The 26,608-nt window shown below is 38.1% G+C and overlaps 1 protein-coding gene across 6 annotated transcripts in view; it reads right to left on the reverse strand.

Moving 5' to 3' along the window:
• Window positions 1–3,457: 3,457 nt before the first annotated feature.
• The window catches only part of LOC149156206 (Chlorophyll A-B binding family protein), a 501,816-nt gene continuing 478,665 nt past the window's right edge, over window positions 3,458–26,608 (reverse strand). For 3 of the 6 annotated variants that reach the window (XM_089437986.1, XM_089437985.1, XM_089437984.1), the window contains one exon: window positions 3,458–3,886. In XM_089437986.1, coding sequence (XP_089294112.1) covers window positions 3,575–3,886 — 312 coding nt within the window. In that variant the 3' untranslated portion in view covers window positions 3,458–3,574. Of the gene's footprint in view, window positions 3,887–3,986; window positions 4,085–22,339; window positions 22,472–26,608 lie in introns of those variants that run through there. The other 3 variants (XM_089437989.1, XM_089437988.1, XM_089437987.1) reach the window with 3 other exon arrangements.

The raw sequence follows: 26,608 nt of genomic DNA on the forward strand, positions 1-26,608 counted from the left end.
GCCATATATCAACGGAAACATCTCAATGAGTAGAATACATCTAGAAGATACTTGACTCGGAATAGAGTAATTTGTCAAGTCAAAATGCCCATGCAAGATCGGGGTAGCCTCTAGTGCTGCTTGGGTTGACACCAAAGACAACCACTGATCAACAGTGACCATGATGATGAGTACAATGATGCTGATTTTGATGTTGAGGATTGATGACTCATGAACTACCTATTGCCTTGAGGCTTGTAGTTGTTTTGTATTTTCTATTTGTATTCGCCATTGGCATTGCCACTACTATGTAACACATTTTGATTTTGATGACTTAATGAGAAAACTACAGTATCTTGTCTTTCTCCTATTGGATCATTGATGAATATGTTTATCATTTATGTCACAACTGTATTTGTATGCATAATGGTACTTTGTAAAATTTACATCTAGATGAAGATCTATGTTTGAATCAATGAATTTGTATCATGAATGATAATTTGTGTAAGAAATATCTAAATTTCAATATATATATAAAATAATATATAACGTGTCCTGTTCCGGGGAGTCAACGTGTCCGTGTCCGACATTCAAATCCTCGTGTCCTTCGTTTCCCATGCCCCGTGTCCCTGTGTCAGGTGACTTAGGTAGAATGCCTTTGAAGAGTTGAAGAAGAATCAATCAAACACCAATTCCTGTCTTATAAAACTTGCAACAACCGTTCAAAGTGAAGACAAATGCGAGTGGGTATGGCATGGAAGTGGTCTCGATGCAGAGGGGAAGGCTTGTATGCTACCATTCTCAAGTATTTATGGTGGTTTTCAACTACCCTACCTATGACAAAGAGCTCTATGCCCTGGTATAATATGTCAAAAAATGAAAACACTATTTGATGGGAAAGGAGACCATCATCCACATAGATCACTAGCAACTACAATACCTATAGGCCCAAAGTAAACTACACCAAACCAAACACTACAAGTGGATGGGGTTCTTACAATAGTTTCATTTAATAACCAGGTACAAGAAGGGCATCATAAACAAGTTTTTCAATAGGCTTTCAAGGCCACCCACATAAAAAATGACAACTTTGGGAACTTCAATGCACATGGAGCCTTTCAACCATGATGTATATTGAGTGGCATATATATAGGATGAGGACTTCAAGGAGGCATTTCAACAATTGCAGAGCTAGATTCATGTAGACAATGTAGATAGCACAATTGATTAACATCTCCAAACTAGGTCACTTTACTAGCTGGACAAGATTTATACTCGTAAAGGTGAGCGACTGTAGCTAATCAAAGAAGCTCAAACCTCCAAGGTTACAGGGAATTTTGGCATAGGGAAGACACTGGCCAAATTACAAGGATATGTGTGTTATCCCATAATGAAAAAATATGTAGCAACGTTCCATAAAGGATGAATGCTTTGTTGTACCAACAAGCCCAGTAACGGGAAATAGGATCTATACCATCCCTTACCTATACCCACTCATCCTTGAGAAGGTGTTTCCTTGGACTTTATAGGAGGTTTACCAACAATCGTGAAGGGATATGATTACCTATTCATGGTAATTGTCAAGCTCAAAAAGATGTGTTCTCATGCACTATTAAAAGACCATCAGAAAGTAATAAACAACAAACATGTTATTTGAATAGGTTTGGGTGCACTTTGGGATACCAAAGAGCATTGTTTCAAATAGGGAAACTAGAATTCTTAGTGCATTTTGGAAGACATTGTGGGAGAAGATGTAGGCAAAGTTAAAGAGGTATACACCATTCCATCCATAGACAGATGGGAAAACAAAAGCAGTTAAGAGAACTTTGGTGCATCTTTTGAGGGGTTACAATCAGAAGCATCCAAAGACTTCGGATGAAAATTTGGTCTATATATAACACTCATATAATAGAGTAGTCTACACTTCTACTAGTAAGTCCTAATTTGAAACCTTTTTCGGATATTTTCCACCTTCACCATTGGATGTTGCATATGGGTAGTAGCAAGGAATGAGGGAGAATCTCATAGGAGATGCCTTGAGAGCAAAAAAAATTGTTGAAAAAATCAAGAAAATCCATTTGTAAGTACAAGAGATGTTGAATAAATCACATGAAAAGTATAAGGCCAAGCATGATCAACATGAAACAGAATGACATTCAGAGTGGGAGAGAAAGTATGGCTATAGTTTATCAAGGAGACGCTACAGGGTCTTGGTAAGAAAATCAAGGCTCTACGATATGGTCCTTTCGAGATACCAAAAGTGGTGGAGAAAATTCCTACAAACTCCGTCTACCCCCATATATGTGCATTTGCTTAATAGTGAATGTAGAGAATCTCAAACTCTATGAGTCTTTCATGTTGGATTTGCAAGATGAGCAAGTCTTACCTTCCATAGAGGACTTAGCTCCAAATGCCCACGTAGAGTTGACAAAGGATACAATTTTGCAAAAGAGGTCTAGAACAACAAGACAAGGGCAACATTACCTTCAGTAGTTTGGTAGAAAGGAAAATTATTAAGCAAGACTAAATGGTACCCTAGGGAGAAGGTAGAAGAAAATTTTCCTCACCCCATTCAGTAAAGATTTTGGGGACCAAAAGTCTCCCAAAATGGGGAGGTATGATCTAGATTGGATCATAAATTGTTTGTCATCTATCTCATTGCTTTCAAAGTGGAAAACATGGAGGAATCATCTTGTAAAAGAAGTTTTATCGTCATGATCCAGTTTGAAGAATTGGGGTCGAAAACCTTCCAAAGCCATTTTGAGGCCTTAAATGATTTTTTTTTTTTGGGTAAACCTTTCCCACTTAAGTGTATGACCTCGTGACATTATTCTAAACTCAAAGTCCTTTCCAATAATGCAAGAATCATGTCAATCGGAGTTCGTATGCAAAATTTATGTCTCACAAAATTTGACCTACTGAATTTCATCACCATGGTTTGAGAAGATTCCATGTCAACCCCCATTACTCATGCAAATGGGCATAGACATGTGGGGACTTGGAAGAAGATTCTACAAGGATCAAATTTGTAACTCTAGTTGAGAGTTGAAGGAGTCAAACTTGACCCCTACTTGACTAGTATGATGTATTCTATCAAGATTTCTATGACTAAGATGATTCACTGCTCACTTGATATTTGAAATGAGTAGACGTGAATAGTGCCCTTTTGTCATTTATACAATATTTTCTTTTGACAATTGACATGTCCAAAATTTGTGTACGGCTAAGATCAATCAATGCTAACTTAATATTAGGCTTTCTTTATTATAAATAATCATTAAAGAATATTTAAAGTACTATTTTCAATCTACAAAATCATGAAAGAGTTGTATAAGCTATTCACATAAATTAAAATCTAATGTATGCTTCAAGAAGCTCCCAAACGATAGCTGTCAATTAAATATAGCTATGCAAAATCTTAAATATAGAATATTGAAAAATCAACTAATGCAAAAAAACTCAGATGTCAACAGGAATATAGAGAAGTTATTCAAGAAACGAATAGAAATGGAATATTTTAAACACGGGAACCGGAACAAATATATGGTTATTAGCCAATGGCATTAGTAAAATACATATTACCAACCAATACATCTTACAGTGACAAAAGACTACTTACAAAAGTTGTTACGTTGTTATGAACAGGATCACTTATGTGGTCATATAAGTTTTCTATAGGTCCTTTGCCAGTGAGGGCAGCTTGAGCATAGAAACCTAGCCAAGCTACCATAGCCAGACGCCCATTTTTAATTTCTTTTACCTTCAATTCTTCAAAAGCAACAGGGTCCTTTGACAACCCCAACGGGTCAAACAATATTCCTCCAGGGTAATTTTCGTCTCCCGGTAAATAGATGCCTAGAGGTTCTAAAGCTTCAATCCCACAGTACCTTGCATACTCAGGGCCAACCTGTGAACAGCTACTAATCTGTCAGTTTACTAATTATGAAATAAGATACATGTTCCAAAAACTAAAGAGGGGGTACAGAGAAAGAGTTAAAAATGCCCACCTCTTCATTTCTTAAAACTAAAGAAAAACAATTATAACTATCAAGAGGGCTGCATCCACTGCATACCAAACTGCATAGAGATGAACATTCACCTGTGACTAGATATAAGATCATAGTTTCAGAAAGACAGAATGACAAAGGCCCATGAGAATTGAGAGAACAACTCCACATGGTAGCAGAACAAAATATTTTATCAATGCCGCTAAGGCATCAGTCACAGAAAAACGAACATAAATCCTTGGAAATGCGTATGCAACGTGCAGTAACATAATAACTTAAATAAGTAAAAATTCCTTTTCAAATCTGTGTACAGTGCTTCTTCCTGCTAATTCTACATTATCAATTGAATTCATACGCACAGATCACAAAATCACAAGTTTTCCAATGTTCGCAGCTGTCCAAGACCAAGCATTCATGCCCTTTCCTCATTTGGTTAGTTCTGTGAAATAATGTATCGATGTTCTCTCTCTCCCTTATAGATAGTCTGACTCTCATATAACAAAAGGAACTGCAGTACTCCATGATGCATAATGCCATTCTTTAATTCTCATAGATGAGGAAATGAAGCCTGTCGGTAACATCATCATTAATTTCACTCATCGATTTATTTGAATGAACTTGCAAGTCATTAAGTCTAGCATATTTGCAGTATTTCAATAAATATGGATTCCCGTGTGCTTTTGTAACCCAGCAAAGCAGTGTATGACCTAATATTGAGAGAAGATCTAAACAGGCAAGCAGCCAAAAGAGATTCCAAAATCTCTGGACTAAGGTAAGTTCAGCAATCGGTCAGACAGGAAGAGACAACCAAATCTATTCAAGAATTTGATGTAGACAAAAAGGGAAACAATGAACGCTCACATAAGAAGAGGAAATACAAGGAGATTGACAAACTGTACACATATACTGTGTACTCTATATTTATTATGTATTTGCAAAAGTTCCTTGTCCAAAAATGGAATGGAATCAATCAATGGAGTGATTGATGGAAAACCATTGGGGTGATTGATTAAGTGATGTATGGAGTGATTACTGAGCACTTGTCTCCTTAAGTAGAGCAATTAGAAGTTTACAAGAGTTTAAAATATGATACTTTGCTACTGCCATGTCACCTGCCAATTCTCAACATTTTCTTTGTGATAGCCCCAATTCTGTGAGCATGGGAATTGTTACCGCTCAAATGAGCAGGCTTCCTAGGAGGGGATCCTATAGAGCAAGTACTAGGTCAAGGGGCAATAAGGGAGCCACAACCCACTATCACCTCACCTAAGGCTCCCCTACTCTTTACGAACTTTCACCGATGGGAGGAGACCTGATAGAAAAGGAATCACAATGATGAATAGAATCAATAGATCAATGATCGAATAAGGAGTGATTCCTAAAGCCTATTCACAAGAGAGACTCAATTAAATAGCTTACATGCTTGAGAAGCAAGGTTATAGGCTCTCTAGGAAGGGCTAAGAGGACACTTGAGCCTAGGTTTTGATGATATGCCTTGACAAGGGGCATCCTAGACTTAAGGATACTTACGGAGAAATGGATTCTACGTAATCCTTGTGGAATTTGAGTTATAGAGTTGTGGGACCATAGAGAACCCAAGTGTACCCAAACTAGGTCAAGGGTATGGAGTTGATCGACCAAAGAGGGGCTTGACCTAATTAGGAAAGAGAATAGGATCAAATGATTAATTTTCTTTTGAAATTTAAATGCAATGATCCAAATGAGTGCACTAACCCAAACCAGCCTAGGGAGAGAAATGATCCTTGAGCTAGGGTTTGCGATATCTTGGGATTCCACTGTTGGATTGTGTTCGAATTTAGAGGACCTCTTGAAAAGACCCCAGTGTAGTTGTGGACCAATTTTCAAGGTGTTTGGATGGCTACAAAATATTTTGCTTGATGCCCTAGGTGACCCTCTAGCGTGTTCAGAAATCAATGCAAGTAGATTAGAGTTTGATTCCTCTTTCTTGATAATTACTTGTGAGTTATGTTTCCTTCTTTTACTTCTATATTATCTTATCTTTCATCAAGCAATTACCATATTATGTGTATGAAGATCACAAAACAAGAGACATAAGATGTAAGCGCTATGTCAGGGCAAAACCCCCCTCGAGGGGAAAACCCAGTGAAAATTTCTCTTCCTTTCAATAGTATTATTTAAGACTCTTCACCCTAGACAAAGACCAAACTTCCCCTCCACACCAAGTCAGCCTCCCAAATCTTCGACCCCTTTCCAACAACACTTCCTTCCAAGCAACTTCGACTATTCAACAGCTTCCGGCATCAGGCAGCAGCAAAACTTGGAAGACTTTGATCTCCCAAACTAGGGCACGAAACAAAAAGACAGTAGCTCCAAAATTTCGATCTTCTTCTTCTCCTTAGACTTGACCCAACTCGCACTTCCTTTTACCCACTTCGCACTTCTCTAGCTTCCTTAGAGATATCGAACTAGCTTGAGATGAGATGCTCCAAATGAATTTGACTTCCTTCTATTTATAGGCTCCAAGTGAGGTCGAATTGATGTCTTTAGGCCGACTTGATGTGGAGGTTACATAAATTACATTTGACTCAATAGTAAACATTTTTACATGATTCAAAAGCCCAAGAAGGGTCTCTTTAAATGTACAATGACTCTATAGACTCAATATTAATCCTAGGAGTCCACAATGGGGACTTTGACTAATATAATGATGACCCAAGCATGAAACCCATGTTTTAATAAGTCATTAACACTAATAGAAATTCTTTTCTTTATTCTTTTGTCAAGTACATTTCATGATGACTCAAATACATTAATGAAGACCTACCCTATTTACATTTTCCAACATTCCCTTTTAACTAGGGAGGTATTCATAATATACAAATACAATGGAAGATCTCAAACTATATGAACAATGAAGAACTTTAGGCACTGCAATGCCATGGAGTAGATTCCTGACCGGGGCAATCTATCCAAGTGGGAATAAGGTGGACTCAAGATTTCAGCCTCTCTAGGTACCACCAGGCTTGCTAACCACCAACTTAGGGACTTAGGTGTGTATCCATGGTCAAAGTTCTATGACCTCGCCACCCTCCCTACTTTAGGACCTAGACATCAACACAAAGTGTCATCCAAATGTCTTCCCAGGCAATGCTTCACTCACAAAGCCTCAACAAATCTCTTCCAATACTTTATCATCAATGCAATCAGCAATATCTATTAAACCAAACAATTTCCTTAGATATTCAAACTTCTTATTAGGAAGAGACTTTGTTAGCATGTCTGCTACCTATTCATCTGTCGAGACATACTCCAAATTCACGATCCCATCCCGCACCAGATTCCTAATAAAGTGGAATTTATTGTTAATATGCTTCGTTCTAGCATGAAACACGGGATCTCTAGACATCTTGATACAACTTTGATTGTCACAATTAACCACAGTAGGACCCAGAGACTATGAAAATTCCTAAACTCGAAGGAACCCCTACTGCAGCAAATATGAATCTACTTCACCTACTTGATTTTTAAATTACATTATAAAGTTATTCTTCTGAATACTGAAGAAGATTACTTCTACTGAATAAGATTACCTCTGCAGCCTACACTAATTAAATATTTGATCTCATGAAACAGAAAACATAGCAAAGAACAAGATACATAGGACGCACTTATTTTTGGACACAATAGTCCACGGAAAAACCCAATGCGAGAAAACCGGTGCAACAATTCTGAGGGTTTATTGTTATCTAGGAGAAATATCTGAATACAAATCTAGGATGCTCATCTAGCAATCCTTTATAGAGAAAAACACTAGCAGAAATCTGAGTGAGTTTTACCTCACTTCATCCGGTAGAATTTCAGCTGATCCTGCACAAGACTGGCTAACCTCGGCTATTTCTGCACTAGCTCTGCATCAGTCCAGCGTCACGTTCTCTGCCTTCTGCATCAGCTCTCCTAGTTGTTCTAGCAGTTATGATAGTTCCCAACAGTTCCCGGCAGTTCCGGCCGTTCCTGGCAATTCTGGCAGTTCCGACAATTCTAGATTCTGTATGAGGAAACTTTTCTACTCTGTGTTGGCTCTTCTAGCTTTGCGTCAGGACTACGTGGGCCCAGACTGGCCCAACATCATCTCTCCCAGCTACTGCGCTACTACTCTGTAAGCTCTCTCCGCCTCTCTGTTCTGTATTTTCCGGAAAGTCCTTCTCCCGGTTTCTCTCTAACCCTCAGCTGCAAGATCTCCCCAATCAATTTTCCTCCTAAGAGCTTCCCACCTCAGAAAATCGATTTCCTCAATCTTTGTGTGTGTGTTTCCAAATGAACCCCAAACCTCCGTTTTATACTTTTCCTGTTGTCTTCAACGACTGAGATTAAGTCTCTAATCAACAGCTAAGATTAAAACATGACTTGATCTGCCTTCTAGATCATTCTCACCCATATTTTGATTAATACCCATTAATATTATAATTTCCCTAGGTATAGACTTAGGAACTCCATTAAAAGTATTAATTATTTTAATAAAATACAATTCAGGTGGGATTTGACCAAACAATTTCTGGGTACTTTAGAACTCATGTGCCTTAGCCTCTCCACCAATTTTCAAGGCTAGAGCACTTTCGATGCTCCCAAAAACTAACACTCCCTCTTAGCGAGGAAAGTGCTCTAGCAATAATGTCCACCTGCATGCTACTTTGTTTCTGAAGCACCTCCTTTCTGCATTGTTGTTGCTGCTACTGTATTGTTGCCCATGACATTGCCATTGCCACTGCTGCATCTGTACTACAACTCCCTCTCAAATGTTGCATCTGCTATGCTGCTAGCACTACCACTGCTAACACTACATCCGTACTGCAACTCAGTTGATGAGACAAGCAACTGAAAAACATCCAAAATTAACTGAACTGAACTGTGTTTAGCATAATACAATGAATGTTGGAATATGATTGTTGTTGATCCTGACCCTCTGAATCTTCTGCGTTGCTGCTGACTCATGCACTATGCCAACTGCACTATTTCCAACCTTGCTCTGCGTTGATCAGTCTCTGGTCCCCAGCTACTGCATATGTCCTCCAAACACTCCACTGCATCATCTGACACTAAGTCCATCTCGCTACTGTTGAATCTTGGGCTCCCATAGCAAGGAATTGATCCAAGAGGTGGACTCCTCAAGGATCCTGCCCACATGTAGTCCTCCCAACTACAACTCAATATCACCCCATCTCCCTCCTGGAGATGCGTGGGCACTCATGGAAAACTCTTCCTCGTCTATCTTTGCGGCTGCAACCTTTGGATCATGGTTCTCGTCCTTATCCTTTTGCTTCAAAGGACAATGAGATGCAAAGTGACCCATCTCGCCACATCTAAAACATTTCACCTTTGAAATGTCCTTCTTTCGCTTCTGTTTCTACTGTCCCTTCGATGCTAGAGCTGCGTTTTCCTCCTCCTCCTCCATCTTTATGCCACTCCGACTGCTCCACTGAGGTTGACCTTTACTAGGTCCCTCCTTAACTCCTCCTGTTGAAGAGTCGCCCACATCTCTTCCCATGAAGGTAGTTTCTCTTTGCCCAATATGCTTTGGACGAAAACTTTCATTCACTTGAGACTCCATTCAGGGCTATCCTCACCATCGCGGTTGGCTGATGAGTGGACTCCACTATAGCAAGCTGGTCTCTAGTGTCTTGAAGACGTTGAAGACATAGGTTCACCCCTTATCCTTTCTGCATCAAAGTCCATTGCAACTTTTGCTCCAAATAGATATTCCACTATTCGGAAAAGTCTTCATACGGAGAAGACAAGGCTTCCCACATCTCTCAGGTTGTATCCTTTCACTGCAAGCGTGAGACCACATGATCTCGAACTCCATCGAGAATGAGACTCTTTGGGTGCCCCTACTCTGCTTTATACTTCTTTTGATCGTTGTTAGTAAGAATAGCTACAACACTATTGATGTAGGTCTCAAGATCATGTTCCTCTAGAACAGTTATGATTCTGGCCTTCCATATGACATAGTTGGAAGCTCCTTCCAACCTGTCACGATCTTTGAGCCCATGCGATGCCATTTCCCCCAACTGTCGAACTAACTCCTCTAGTCACTGCTGAGCACTGCTTGTACTCTCCGGCCTAGGAAGACTCCTCACCAGATACTATCCCTAGCCCTCACTGCAAAAGCTCACTTCGAATTTCTCACCGGCAACTGCTTTGCTTCAGAAATTTGATCTTCTGAACTCTACTCGATGTGTCTAGGCACTGCGACAACACTCAGATCGGGGGCTGTCACCCTGATCCCCAATCTCTCCATTTAAGCTATCTCCCTACAGCAAGCTAAGGGGGGTAGACCTTATGGACAAACGGGATGAAGGAGAACCAGTTGGGAGTCAACCGGCTTGGGAGACACAGTGAGGCAATCGAATACTTGATTAAGGCTCAGCAAGATTTATAGTTTGATTAAAATTAATTAATACCAGTGCCTTATGGAGTTAATGAAAACCAAGTAATTGATTAGCTACTGTTGCTTAGGAAATAGAAATATGAAAAACTCTTTAATAATTGCTTGAAAATATTTGCCAAAATGTCTAGCATATAATGAGCATTAAATAATCCAAGAAATGACGATAGATAGATGTAAGATATTTAATAGATGCACAATGCTTCAACAATTAAAATTCAAGAGATACAAATACCTTGATCAACCATGAAATTTTTTAAAGCTAACCAATTTAGGTCCTAGAATTATTTACCACTTTCAAATAGTTAATCATCGGATATAAAAATTTAAGCACACTTAACTATAGAGAATTGACAAATACCACAAAAATTTACCTTTGGCACAAAAAGGACGTCAAGAAGAAATTTTTAAATTTGACAATCTTGATTACTTCTAGGTGACTTTCTTGATATTTTAAGCAAAATGTGACCCAGATAAATCGAAAAAGATTTAATAATATATATATATTTTTTAATGGGCTAGAGGCCATAAAAAATTTTGAAATCTTTGTCCCAAAATCACATAAAAGTAAAAATGAAGCCCCTTCGTTTTTACCTTTTTGTTATATATATATATATATATATATATATATATATATATATATATATATATATATATTTTAGGGTGAATAAAATCAAAATCAAAATCGAGAAAAGAAAAACAAAATTCTAAAATAAAACAACACTAAATAAAGATTATAAAACCTAACACATGAATATATACAAAAATGAAATCAAAAGCATAAGAGAAACCTAGCCTTAACACATTAAAAATAAAAAATAAAAAATCGAAATGCTAACTAAATCTAAACTTACCTGCACACCTACATAAAAAAATGAGGCTCGATTATTCTGGCTGTGTTGTGATTGCATGTCTGAGGGAGTTTGATGGTAAGACACGAGGAAAAGGTAATGAAATGGCTACGTGGACCAAGGGTTTGCTGAAGGGAGTTGCGTGGATTTGTATGGAGCATGTATGGCAGCGTAAAGGATGGCAAGTTTGCAGGTCGATGGAAAGAGGAGCTGTATAGGGAGCAAAAGAGCTTCGATAGAGGGTTTAATGGCAGGGAATGGATACGCAACAAGGAGAGCTGCGTGGAGGTTAAATGCAAGCAGAGAGGACTGAGGAATAGACTGCGTGGAGAGAAAGATAGGCAGATGGAGAGATAAGGAGCAACGAATGAGTGACACGTTGATCTGGAGGAAGATTGTAGAGGGTGGCGATACAAACAAGGGTTTTACATAGCTTGCTTAAAAGAATTTCGAAATTTTCTTGCAACAAAAAATGAAACCTTGGGTAGCAGCAGACAAATGGCCCAGAAAACCCTCAAAATTCTCCAAAAATCTTAATAAAAATTTTAAATCCTTCTACTTCGGATTTGCCTGATGAAAAACCCACAAAAAAAAAAATCCAGATCTGAAATAAATACCCCTGCAAGAGCTGATTCTGAGGCCATATCTTACCGTCCAGGGCCTAGATCTGGCTTCAAAACTAGACTTCACTTTCAGATCTGCAACCTGCGATGACAAAAACTAAACACCCAGAAACAAAATATACAATGATGAAATTAAAAACTCCAAAAAAACCCAATTAAATAATTACAGTAATTACAAGCTGAAGGCTCTAATTAGCCAGATTTATCATTATGCCACACATATTTTTTAAAATTTTAAATTTAAGGTGAGGTGCTTCGAAAAAAACCCTTCATGCATCAACAATGGAATTTCTAATGATAAGCCAGGATACAATCAAACTAGGCTCTTCAGAAAATGCTAATCGGGAGTTGGCTGGTCCAACTGAAAACTTTCCCGAACGCCCGATGATCTCAAAATCAAGGATTCCCTGCACAGCTCAATTCAACCATTAACGTAGAGCGAGAAAATGACAATAAATTTCAAATCTAATAGAGATACCTGCCATTATATCCAGAAATTAAATCACCATTCAAACCCTAGTGATTAAGCAAGATACATGTGCTTAAATCACTCTTTAGAAAACTATTATCAATGGCTGAAAAGGAAATCTATGCATGAAAATAACACATCTTACAGCATTCCCATGAAGAGTAACACCAGCAGAAATTAATCCCAAAGTCCTTCTTTATTCCACATGAAAAACAATTACAAGAGAACTTTCACTTAGCACACAACTCCAAGATCGAATGATCTCAACTGACAACTAACCCCCTATTTAAAGATAAACTTCCCAACAGCTAATTCGAGTGATCCTTGTCAAAATGATCTCGACCATTGATGAGGATCAAAATTTCTTTTAATCTCATCCATCGAAATTTTAAATATTGAGGAAATTTCAAAATTTTCAATTAAATGCATTTTAATATATTCAAAAATTAAAATTTTGCATTTATTTCCTCAAAACTTTGACTTTGACTTAACCCCAAGGACCTAAGATATAAAATTTAGCAAAATAATCAACTAACCTTAGTCCCTAGACCAGTGAAGATTTAATTTTTTAAAGGACCTACGAATTTTACCTCTGGAAAATTTAAATTTACCTAGGACCTAGGACCTATGAGGGGATAAATTATTTTTCTAACTCTCAAGACATTTTACATCATGATTTTTACATTTTTACATCTCAAGGGGGAAAACCCATTTAAACAAGACCCTTACAAACTACCCAGTTCTGCGACACAAATATAGTTTAGCAGATCAAGCAATTTGTAATAAAATAACCTAACCAAATAGTTAGGATTATTCCCAAATCACTTTTACATAGACTCGATCTAGCACACTAAGACTCCCCTAACATTCTGGTAACAAAATCCATTCCGGCTTTGGGGTAAGGCTGAAGGAAAACTCTGCCGATCATGGATCGGTGAGACAAAAAAACTTCCGGAATGTAGATTATCATCAAAAAATTAGGTTTACCTAGGCAACTACATACACGACACGGATCTACTAAGATTATTACAATTTACACATGCAGAAAGGGTTTACAATATAACATGATCAGGCTGATGATGATAGTCGAACGGCACGGACACATTGATCAAGTGCTATCCCCTTTGCGAAAAAAAAAGCGGGTGTACTGCTATGGGTTATTGACACGTAGTGGTCAACATCTAGCTCTACTTGGGGACATGTTGTTGCACTGTAGGAATGTGAGAATCCAGAATCTGCATCCATGCAACACACAACAAAACATAAGTAGCGTCCATCCAAAAATCATCATATAACATTAAGCACAGGAAAGATATAAGCTCTTCATTTATTAACTATCTAGTAACATGAAAAGTAAACCTAATCCTAAAATAAAAATGAAATGCTGAAATGACAAGGTGTAGGGTTAGAAATATAATACAGAGGATGCCCCAAGGCATCAGATGTTATCTTTGAAGAATAGCTTGAGCATTTGGCCATTCGCAGGTAGGTCAAGTGGTTTGCCATCCAATCTACTCAAGTGGAATGAATTTGGCCCAGCATTGTCTTGGATAATGTATGGTCCCAGCCACAAACTGTCAAACTCTAAGTAACCGGATTTGTCCTAAACCCCCTACGAATCCCGAATCCAGCGAATCCGACACGATTCGGTCCGGATTCGTGTCCAAATCATAGGACACGTCATGTCCTTTTCTGACACGTCGAATCCGAGGTCGTGTCACGATTTTCAAAAGCATGCCGCGATTTTGGGAAACGTGTCCTGTTTCCAGGACTCGCTAAGCTCAACGCAGGTATGAAAAGGGCATGTTTGCTCATTAATATTTTCATTTGGCAAGTGATTTGTGATGCTGGCAAGTGATTTGTGATGTTTCAGCAAGGAGTAGAGCATGCAGCAAGGAGAATCAACCACTTAATGAGAAAACTACAGTTTCAGTGTATTTATCTTACTATCTTGTAGTTGTAAGTTGTCTTTCAGTTATGAATTATGAATCATGATTTAAAATTTTAATAGATTTATCATTTATGTGACCAGTACCACTGACATTTATTTGAATTTTGTATGTACTATGCATGCTAATAGCTATAGATGAAGATCTATGTTTGAAATCAATAAATTTGTATCATTAATTAAAATTTGTGTAAGAAATATCTAATTTTTAATATATATATATATATATATATATATATATATATATATATATATATATTTAAATATTATATATATATATATATTAATAAAATAATATATAACGAATCCTAACGTGTCCTGTTCCGGGGGGTCAGCGTGTCTGAATCCGACACCACGAATCTCGAATCCTATGTGTCTCGAATCCCCGTGTCAGGTGACTTAGGTCAAACTTCTTATGTTTTCTTGGTTTTTCATTCTTGCGATCCCAAAGGAGTACCATATCTCCAACCTGCAAAGATCTAGATCGAGATGATTTATCAAAGCTTTTCTTAATGTTAGATTGACTTTTACATATATTATCAAAAGTTGTCCTATGAGTTTCATCCAACTCCACAATCTGATCAATTCTATGTTGAACACCATCTTCATTAGTGACAAAATGTTGAAGGAGTTGATAAGCTGGCAATTTCAGGTGCACAGGTAAAGTTACATCCAAGCCATAAATCAATTCAAAGGGACTTTTACCAATAGCTTTCTTTTTAGTAATCCTATCTGCCCATAAAGCATACTTGATTTTGCTATCCCAAGCCCGCTTATTATCTCCTACTATCTTCTTGATAATGGTTATGAGATTTTTATTACTTGATTCAGCAAGTCCATTACCCTGAGGATAGTAATTTGATGAATGAGATAAAACAATGCCATACTTGAAACAAAAAGATGAAAATTCTAAAGAACTAAAAGCCTTGGCATTATCAGTAGTGATCTTAGCAGGGACACCAAATCTAGTAATGATATTATTTTAAATGAAATCCATAATGACCTTTTCAGTGGCATTCTTAGCAGGGATGGTTTCAACCCATTTAGTAAAATAATCAGTAGCAGTGAAAATCCATGAGTAGCCATTGGTAGAATTTTCATGAAACTTCCCAATGAAATCTAGACCCCAATGTTGAAAAGGTGCCTCCACAATGACAAGTTGTAAGGGTAGGGCATCAAGCTTCTGTTTCCCAGTGAACAGTTGGCAGGCTTGACAACTTCTAACAAACTTATGCACATTAGAAAATATTGAAGGCCAATAATAACCAGCTCTCAGAATTTTGTAGGCAGTAGTTCTAGCAGCATAATGACCACCACAAAACCCCGAATGAAACTCAGAAACTAACTTCTTGGACTCAATTTCATCAACACACCTAAGTATTATGCCCTCAGGATTTCTCCATCCAAGGCCATCCTTCATGAGCCAATACTTACTGGCTTTTAATCTAAGAGCCCTTCTCTTATGAGCGACTAAATGGTTAGGACATGTAAGATTTAACAAGTAATAAATAATGTCTTTGTACCGCTCATGCTCTCCTAATCTTTGCAGCTTAGGTGAAGATGAATTGTTTAGACAAATCAAACCAAGAGCTTTTTCATTACCTTCGGTCATCATTTGAGCCAAAACTTGGCCTTTGACTAACCTGGTGGGTCTAATTTCTAAATCATATTCTTGTATTTTAGTAACCCACCTAGCACGAGTCCCTAAGCAATCAGTTTGAGTTAATATATCTTTAACCGCAGAATGTGGGACAAAAGCAATGATTTTGGAATAACCCACATAAGTCTTGAAATGCTTAAGAGATTTGACTAAGGCATAGGCTTGCTTTTCCATGGTATTGTATTTTAATTCAGAATTTTGAAGCGCTCTACTCATGAAAGCAATAGGCTGCTCGTGACCATCCTTATTCCTTTGCAATAAGACACCAGCAATGGTATCTTCAGAAGCGAAAGAGAAAAGCATGAAATCCTTAGAATAATCAGGATTGACTAAAACAGGGGCTTTTGCAATAGCATCTTTGATCTCCTGAAAAGCCTTTTTGCCATCTTCTTGGCAAACAAATTTTACATCTTTTTTCAGAAGACTTTGAATAGGCTTAGCTACTTCTGCGTAATTTGGAATAAATCTTCTAATAAAAATTGTTTTTCCAAGAAAACACTGAAGGGGCTTAAGATTATGGGGAAGAGGAATCTTTTGGATTGCCTCAACTCTTTCAGGATCAGTCTTGATTCCATCTTTATAAATGATGTGACCAAGTAATCTCCCTTCAGTTACTCCAAAAACAGACTTAGTTGGATTTAAAGAAATCCCGTACTCTCTACATCTATCAAAAACTTGCCTAAGATGACTTATATGACTAATCCCATCCTTAGAAAAAACAGTAAGATCATCCTGATAGATTTCGATAAATTTCCCAATTAAACCTTTGAAGGCATAATCCATAGCCCTCTGAAATGTAGCCCCAACATTGGTTAATCCAAACGGCTTTCTGATATATTTGAAAGTAGCCCATGGTGTGGTGAATGTAGTTTTGTAACAATCCTCTTTTTTAACCCATACCTGATTATACCCAGCAAATCCATTTAGCAATGACATCATTCCAGAACCAGTTACTCTTTGCAACATAATCTCCATGTTTGGCAAAGGGTAATTATCTTTCTTACATGCTAGATTAAGGTTTCGAAAATCGACACAAAACCTTATTGTATCATTCTTTTTCCTACAATCACCGGGTTGGAACACCATGTGGAATGCCTCGTTTGAGCAATAATTCTTGCTGCAAGCATCTTTGAAAGCTCCTTTTGAACCAAAGGGGCCAACTTAGCATTTATCTGCCTAAGCTTTTGATGAAAGGGTTTAGCATTTTCATCTTTCAAAGGGATAGTGTGCTCCATGACATCTTCCCTATAACCTTTTAATTCATTATAAGAAAATGCTAAAACATCCTGAAATTCACGAAGTAAATTGGTTAACTTTTTTCTTTCTTCAATGTTAGTACCCTTACCAATTTTAATGATCTTTGGATCCTTAGAAGTACCAATGTTTACCTCGATGTATTCGCCCGGATCCATTTTATTTTCCTCTTTCATCTTTGTGGTATCATGCCGATCAAAGTGTTGTTCTAAAGCAACCACATTCCTAGGAGTAGGATTTATGATATCTTCATGATCATCATATCCATTCTCCTTAGAATCTATCCGAAAATTTTCAAACTCATCCAAATTATCAAGAAAACGAACCACCTGTTTCTCGTCATCAAAAACTTGCCAATGCTCTGAGTTATCTGGAACAGAAGGTCTAAATATAACTTCCATTTTTATCTTATCCTTAATCAGCTCATCAGATAAGAGTAAAGTAGAAGCAGCTACAGCAAGCTCATCTGCCGAACTATTCTGCTCTCTTGGGATAGCCTCCAAGTCAAGGGCATCAAAGTACTCCATAGTATCCCACACGGCATTTCGATAACTCTTTAACCTTTGATTTTTACATGTAAATTTATTTTTAATTTGCATGATAATTAAGTCAGAATCCCCCTTGATGCTAAGCAACTTAACTCTTAAAGCCTTTGCCAACTCAAGACCCAACAACAAAGCTTCATATTCAGCGACGTTGTTGGTTGCTTCAAACTCCAGCCGATAGGAAAATTTGAAAATATGACCAAGGGGAGATTTTAATATGATTCCTGCACCTTTACCATGCCTAGATGATGCACCATCAAAATACATGTACCAAACTTTATCATTGAGATCCCTAATCTTTTTATCAACCTTATCATCGGGAAGAACTATGAAATTAGACATGATAACATAATTCCCAATGTTCTTTAATTATCTCATTATGAGGTCTCTTAGGGTCTTCAACATGGAATCTTCTCTCGGGCTCTCTATTAAGTCTTACAAAACCATCACCTCTAGGAGAAGGAATTATAGCATATGACCAATTCATTTGAATACTCCCTCCTAGATCAAAGGCCCATTTTCTAGATAAAAGCATATCCCAAGCATCAGGCACATCAACAACAACTATGTCCATAACAATAATAATGTCAGGGTAAATTGATAAATGAACCTGTACATCCTTGATTAGACCGTGAACATCAATCTTCTTAGAATCCATGGCACATATATCGTAGTAAGACCTAGAAACTCTCAAATTAAGCTGTTCCATGACCCTCTTGGTCATGACACAAGCTGACGCACCAGAATCCAGCATGCAATTATTCAATTTATACCCATTGACCATCAAAGTAATAAAGAACGACTGATGATCCTTGTTATCTGAATCAAAACTTTGCAAATATATAGGAGCATCCTGATAATCAACCTCCGGTGCCTTCTGTTGAGAAACATTCACTTGAGGAGCTTGAATAGCTTTTAGTAACTTAGCCCTTTGGGAAGGAATTTTCACAATCTCGGAGATAGGAACCCAAATTTTCGCATTATTAAACCAACTTCCCAAATCGACATCTAATCCAGAGTTTGAACTTGGGTTAAAAATTCGAGGGGGAATTTGATTCCCGCTTTGATCTTTATCCCTTCTTTGATAAGTCAAAGCCTTATTTTTAGCAATTTCCATGATTTGCTTTGGAGAAGGTTTTTCGCCATATAATTTAATCATAATATCATCTTCATTCTCGAAATTATTTATACTAAAAGCTGAAGTGGGATGCATAACATCTGAACTGTTTTCCTTAACTTCCATCCAATCTTTCATAGACAAAGGAAACTCTTTACCCACTACATTTATTTGATTACCTGCCCCAAACATTCCATTATCCAAAATCCTCCTAACTATGGGGCAAGTAGCCTCCCCATGAAGAGCATCACAAGCCCAACAATAAGGCGGAGCATCATCGACCAAATTAGTATGTTTAAGTGGATTAGGTGGTCTCTGCTCACTAGATTGGCCTTTCTTCTGCCAATTATTATTTCGATTATTATTTCTAGGCTGGAAATTTTGCGTTTGAGCTCTTTCCATTTGGACCAACCTATTCTGCAAAGTAGTTATTTCCTTAGCATGGTTAGAGGTTAATTTCACTTGGTTAATCTCCATGCTTTCAATTTTTTGCAGTAATTTTTGAACAAGGTCGTTATCAGGTTCTTGATGCTCTTTTCCTTTAGGTTCTTTCAATTTCGTTGAAGCCCTATCAAAACCTGGGATTTCAGACTTCCCAGATGCCGCCTTATCTTTTTCAAGCTCTACTGCTAAAGCTTGACAATCCCTATAATCAGGAAGTTTAGCACGTCTTAACTCGTAAGAGGGTTCAGGGCTAAAGGCATCAATATAAAAGTCCCGAAGAGATTTATCAGTAGGTTTATAATCTTGAGGTAATTCCTTAATAATATCATTAAACCTCTTGTTAAATTCTTCTATGGTCTCATTTTCTCTCTTTTTAATGATACTGATAGCTTTCACGAGATGCCTTCCTTCTTTCTTATCTCCATACTTTTCCTTAAAGGCATTAACAATCGATTGTAAAGAATCAAATGAATTTTGAGGCTTTTACGTAAACCAGTTTAAAGCGTCGCCCTCCAAGGTAAGAACAAAAAGGGTCATTTTTACATCTTCATGATTAAAATCAGTAGCCCTTGCATACTTACCCAGCCATGAACTAAAAGATTTTAGATGAGAATTAGCGCTAATTGCATTATTGCCCTGAAAGATAGGTAACTTATCCATCCCATGATTTGGAATATCATTGGGATAACCTTGAATGTTAGCAAAGTTACAAGGGGCGAATATGTCCATGATGTCGTGCTCGACCGGGCTAGTAAAAAGCAAATGGATATCAGAGAGGGCTTCTTGTCCGAGATTAACAAGAAGGGTACGAGAAGAGAGTTTGTGTAGTCGTACTCTGAGAGCCCTTTCAGATCAGGAGAAGGATTAACCAAACTACTTGGATGTCTTCCAGTATACACTCTTGCAGAAGATAAATGAAGTGGAGTCACCACTCGGACAAAAAGTATAACACGGAATAACTAGAAAGCAAGGAGCCATGGACAAGGAAATTATCTTGGTGAGAGGCGAAAGGGATGAGAGGAAAGAAATGAGATGAATGTCGAAGAAACCAAGGATAGAAAAACTCTATCCCCGGCAGCGCGCCAAAAAATGTTGTCGCACAAAGTGTCTAGGCACTGTGACAACGCTCAGATCAGGGGCTGTCACCCTGATCCCTGATCTCTCCGTTTAAGCTGTCTCCCTACAACAAGCTAAGGGGGCTAGACCCTATGGACAAACGAGATGAAGGAGAACCAGTTGGGAATCAACCGGTTCGGGAGACACAACGAGGCAATCGAATACTTGATTAAGGCTTAGCAAGATTTATAATTTGATTAAAAATGATTAATACTAGTGCCTTATGGAGTTAATGAAAACCAAGTAATTGATTAGCTACTGTTGCTTAGGAAATAGAAATATGAAAAACTCTTTAATAATTGCTTGAAAATATTTGCCAAAATGTCTAGCATATAATGAGCATTAAATAATCCAAGCAATGACGATAGATAGATGTAAGCTATTCAACAGATGCACAACGCTTCAGCAATTAAAATTCAAGAGATATAAATACCTTGATCAACCATGAAATTTTTTAAAGCTAACCAGTTCAGGTCCTACAATTATTTACCACTTTCAAATAGTTAATCATCGGATATAAAAATTTAAGCACATTTAACTATAGAGAATTGACAAATACCTTGAAAATTTACCTTTTGCGCAAAAAGGACGTCAAGAAGAAATTTTTAAATTTGACAATCTTGATTACTTCTTAGGTGACTTTCTTGATATTTTAAGCAAAATGTGATCCAGATAAATTGAAAAAGATTTAATATATATATATATATATATATATATATATATATATATATTTTAATGGGCCAAAGGCGACATAAAAAAATTTGAAATCTTTGTCCCAAAATCACATAAAAGTAAAAATGAAGCCCCTTCAATTTTACCTTTTTATTATATATATATATAGGGTGAATAAAATCAAAATCAAAATCGAGAAAAGAAAAACGAAATTCTAAAATAAAACAACACTAAATAAATATTATAAAACCTAACACATGAATACATACAAAAATGAAATCAAACGCATAAGAGAAACCTAGCCTTAACACATTAAAAATAGAAATCGAAATGCTAACTAAATCTAAACTTACCCGCACACCTACATAAAAAAAATGAGGCTCGATTATTCTGGCTGTGTTGTGATTGCAGGTCTGAGGGAGTTTGATGGTAAGACGCGAGGAAAAGGTGATGAAATGGCTCCGTGGACCAAGGGTGCACGTATGGCAGTGTAAAGGATGGCAAGTTTGCAGGTCGATGGAAAGAGGAGCTGCGTAGGGAGAAAAAGAGCTTTGATAGAGGGTTTAATGGCAGGGAATGGATACGCAACAAGGAGAGTTGCATGGAGGTTAAACGCAAGCAGAGAGACTGAGGAATAGACTGCGTGGAGAGAAAGATAGGCAGATGGAGAGATAAGGAGCAACGAATGAGTGACACGCTGATCTGGAGGAAGATTGCAGAGGGTAGCGATACAAGCAACGGTTTTACATAGCTTGCTTAAAAGAATTTCGAAATTTTCCTGCAACAAAAAATGAATCCTAGGGCAGCAGCACACAGATGGCCCAGAAAACCCTCAAAATTCTCCAGAAATCTTAATAAAAATTTTAAATCCTTCTGCTTCAGATTTGCTTGGTGAAAAACCCACAAAAAAAAAATAAAAAATCCAGATCTAAAATAAATACCCCTGCAAGAGCTGATTCTAAGTCCAGATATTACTCTCCAGGGCCTAGATCTGGCTTCAAAACTAGACTTCACCTTCAGATCTGCAACCTGCGATGACAAAAACAAAACACCCAAAAATAAAATATACAATGATGAAATTAAAATCCCCAAAAAACCCAGTTAAATAATTACAGTAATTACAAGTTGAAAGCTCTAAGTAGCCAGATTTATCTTTATGCCACACATTTTTTTTTAAATTTTAAATTTAAGGTGAGGTGCTTCGGGAAAAAAAAAAAAACCCTTCATGCATCAACAATGGAATTTCTAATGATAAGCCCGGGATACAATCAAGCTGGGCTCTTCAGAAAATGCTAACTGAGAGTTGGCTAGTCCAACTGAAAACTTCCCCGAACGCCCAATGATCTCAAAATCAAGGATTCCCTGCACAACTCAATTCAACCATTAACGTAGAGTGAGAAAACGATAATAAATTTCAGATCTAATAGAGATACATGTCATTATATCCAGAAATTAAAGTACCATTCAAACCCTAGAAAGCTATTAAAGTACCATTCACTCTTTAGAAAGCTATTATCAATGGTTGAAAAGGAAATCTATGCATGAAAATAACACATCTTACAACATTCCCATGAAGAGTAACACCAGCAGAAATTAACCCAAAAGTCCTTCTTTATTGCACATGAAAAACGATTACAAGAGAGCTTTCACTTAGCACACAACTCCAAGATCGAATGATCTCAACTGACAACTAGTCCCCTATTTAAAGATAAACTTCCCAATGGCTAGTTCAAGTGATTCTTGTCAAAGCAATCTCGACTGTTGATGAGGATCAAAATTTCTTTTAATCTCATCTTTCAAAATTTTAAATATTGAGGAAATTTCAAAATTTTCAATTAAATGCATTTTAATATATTCAAAAATTAAAATTTTACATTTATTTCCTCAAAACTTTGACTTTGAATTAACCCCAAGGACCTAAGATATAAAATTTAGCAAAATAATCAACTAACCTTAGTCCCTGGACCAGTTAAGATTTAATTTTTTAAAGGACCCACGAATTTTACCTCTGGAAAATTTAAATTTACCTAGGACCTAAGATCTATGAGGAGATAAATTATTTTTCTAACCCTCAAGACATTTTACATCATGATTTTTACATTTTTACATCTCAAGGGGGAAAACCCATTTGAACAAGACCCTCACAGACTACCCAGTTCTGCAACACAAATATAATCTAGCAGATCAAGCAATTTGTAATAAAATAACCTAACCAAATAGTTAGGATTATTCCCAAATCACTTTTACATAAACTCGATCTACCACACTAAGACTCCCCTAACATTCTGGTGACAAAATCCATTTCGGCTTTGGGGTAAGGCTGAAGGAAAACTCTACTGAACATGGATCAGTGAGACAAAAAACCTTCCGGAATATAGATCTTCATCAAAAAATTAGGTTTACCTAGACAATTACATACACGACACGGATCTGCTGAGATTATTTACAATTTACACATGCAGAAAGGGTTTACAATATAACATGATCAGGCTAATGATGATAGTCAAATGGCACGGACACATTGATCAAGCGCTATCCCCTTTGCAAAAGAAAGCAGGTGTACTGCTATGGGTCGTTGACACGTAGTGGTCAACACGACCTAGATTAGATTCTAATCAGTGGCTCAAATCATTTGGACTCAATCTTCGTCTTCTTCTAGAAGTTTCACCCATAGTTAGATTAATACCCATTAATTATTTTAATTTCCTAAGTTTAGACTTAGTGAACCATTAAAAAATAATTAATTATTTTAATAAAACTTTTTCTGTGTGGAATTTCCCAAAACGTTTTATGGGTATTGGAGAATGCATGTGTCTAAGCCTCCCTGCAAATTTTGAGACTTAGAGCACATCCGGTGCTACCAGAAATCAACACCCCCTCTTAGCGAGGAATGTGCTCTAGCAATGCACCCTACTAAAGCATCACTTTGTTTTGTAACATCTCCTTCTTTGTTTTGTAACATATTTTGCATTGTTGATGTCTGACATCCTGTCCACCAACTACTGCGTAAATGCTACATCTGTACTACTGCTGACCCTACCACTGTCAACACTGCATCCGTACTGCAACTCCCTCTTAATTCTGCATTTGCGCTGTTGTTGGCACTACCACTGCCAATACTGCACCTGCACTGGAACCTTCTCCAACTATTGTTGCTACTGCATCAACAACAGAAAATCATCCCAAATTACTGAACAAGTGTTGAGTACGATGCATCTCGTTGCTGGAGTTCTGACTGCAGCTAGTCTCTACGCTAACCCTCTGAGGCCTCTACATTGCTGTTGACCTCTACTCTATGCCAACTGCACTGCTGTCAACTCTGCTCTGCGCTGCTCAGTCTCTGGTGCTCCTAGCCACTGCAACTGTCACTTCGACACTCCTCTGCATCAACTGATACTGGTCCATCTTGCTACTTCTGATCTGGGCTCCCGTAGCAAGGAATTGATCTGAGAGGTGGGCTCCTCAAGGATCCTGCCCAACTGCAGTCCTTTCGAACTACAGTTCTAGATCTCCCCACCTCCCTCCTAGAGATTCCTAGGTTGTCATGGCAAACTCCTCCTCGATCTTCGTGGCCGCAACCTTCGGATCATTCTTCTCATCTTTGTCCTTCTTCTTGAGAGGACACTGTGTTGCATAGTGACCAAATTCACCACACCGTAAGCATTTGATCTTCGAAACATCTTTTTTCTTCTTCCGCTGCCCTTACTGCCCCTTGGATCCGAAGGTTGCATTCTCTTCTTCCTCCTTGGACTTTGACCCACTACTGCTGCTTCTGTCAAGTTTACACTTGACCAAGTCTCTCCTCAACTCCTCTTGCTTTAGAGCTACCCACATTCCATCACAGTCTGGCAAAGTCGCCCTGACCAGGATGCTCTAGACAAAAACTTGCCACTCAGAAACTGAATTCAGGGCCAGTCTTACCATCTCGGAAGCTTGAGGTGTTGACGCCACAACTGCTAGCTCATCTCGGGTCTCCTGAAGCTTAGCAAAGGAATGGATCAATGTGTTCCCCCTTCTGCATCTGCATAGATCTCATCTTCTGCTCCAAGTACATCTTCCGTTGCTCGGAAGATCCCTGATATAGCGTGGACAAGGCGTCCAACATCTCCTTGGCAGTGTCTCTACTAGCGATGTGACAAACTATATGATCCTTCACTCCGTCGAGGATCATTCTCTTGATCTTCACCATTTCTCCCTTGAACTTCTTGAGCGGATCTGGATCCGTGAGCTCAGCTACCTCGCTATCGATGTAGATCTTGAGAAAACGATCATCCAGAAGGCACGACATCCTTGCCTTCTAGATCACATAGTTGGATGCACCATCCAACCGATCCTGATCTCTCAATCCACTAGCTGCCATCTTTGCCACTCGAAAAAGTCGAATGACCTCGTCTCTCCTGCTGCTACTCAACAAATGAGAATATGGAATTCCCTGGTTAGAAATTCTCTGAGGAAGAAATTCCCTCAATTTTCTCTTCTTCCCTCTAACGTCTTTCTGGCCGGAAATTGCCTACAGAAAACTGCGTCACACCAGAAACCCCTTTTTGTTGAAGCTACTGTTGTGTTGCTCCTTCTGTCGCCGACAAATTTCAATCTGGAAATCCTACCTTTCTGTTGACTCACTCAGAGAGAGATTTACCCCGAAAATCTTGCCCTCCTGGCCTGAACTGCACAATCCCTCTGGGGATTCGATTCGCTGCCTATGCAGCACTTCAACTTCCCTTCTTCCTTTAGTGCTAAGCTCTTCCGACACTGCTCTCTTGTTTCACCCACAGCTTTGATACCATGTGAAATTTTGGATATCCAAATTTCTATTGCAACAACTGATTACGTTTCTTCTATTTGTTAATTATTGAACAAAATTATTTACTATATCCTATAGTAAACACCGAATCTAATACACTGTAGCCTTCACCATTTAGATAAAATGCAGAAACAAGAAACTGAACAAGAAAGAAATACAACACATCTACACAGTTATTTTTGGACAAATGTCCCCGGAAAAACCCAGTGTGGGAAAACCGGTGCAGCAGCTGAAGGTTTTATTATTATGCAGTAGTAATTCTGAGTACAATTCGTTGGATGCCCAACTGGCTATCCTATATAGAGAGAAACTGGACAAAACAAGTAGTAAAATCCTTCACCCTGTCACTGGAAGAATCGACTTTGATCTCGCTAGAATAGAGGCTCTGGGTCCCTTCTACGTCAGCTTCTGCGCAAAACTGCGTCAACCCCATGCAGTCTCTACATCACCTCTGCTGAGGCCTGTGCTGTTCCTCCGTTGGACCTTGTGCTGGCCAGAAACTTCGATTTCCAGCGTCCCAGTCTCACACCCCGGCTCCTGGCTTCTGAAACTCAATTTCACCAGCAGGAATTCGATCTCCCTCTAGGATTTGCGCTACCACTGCGTCAGCACTGCGTGTGCCAACATTAGCCTCTCTTTGGACTTCGTTCTGTCCTCTCTGCCTTGTACTCTCCGGCCAAGGAAGACTCCTCACC

The sequence above is a fragment of the Pinus tabuliformis genome, chromosome 9 (genome assembly GCF_031772625.1).
Source record: "Pinus tabuliformis cultivar Carrire ecotype Pingquan chromosome 9, CPIR1, whole genome shotgun sequence".
Taxonomy (NCBI): domain Eukaryota; kingdom Viridiplantae; phylum Streptophyta; class Pinopsida; order Pinales; family Pinaceae; genus Pinus; species Pinus tabuliformis.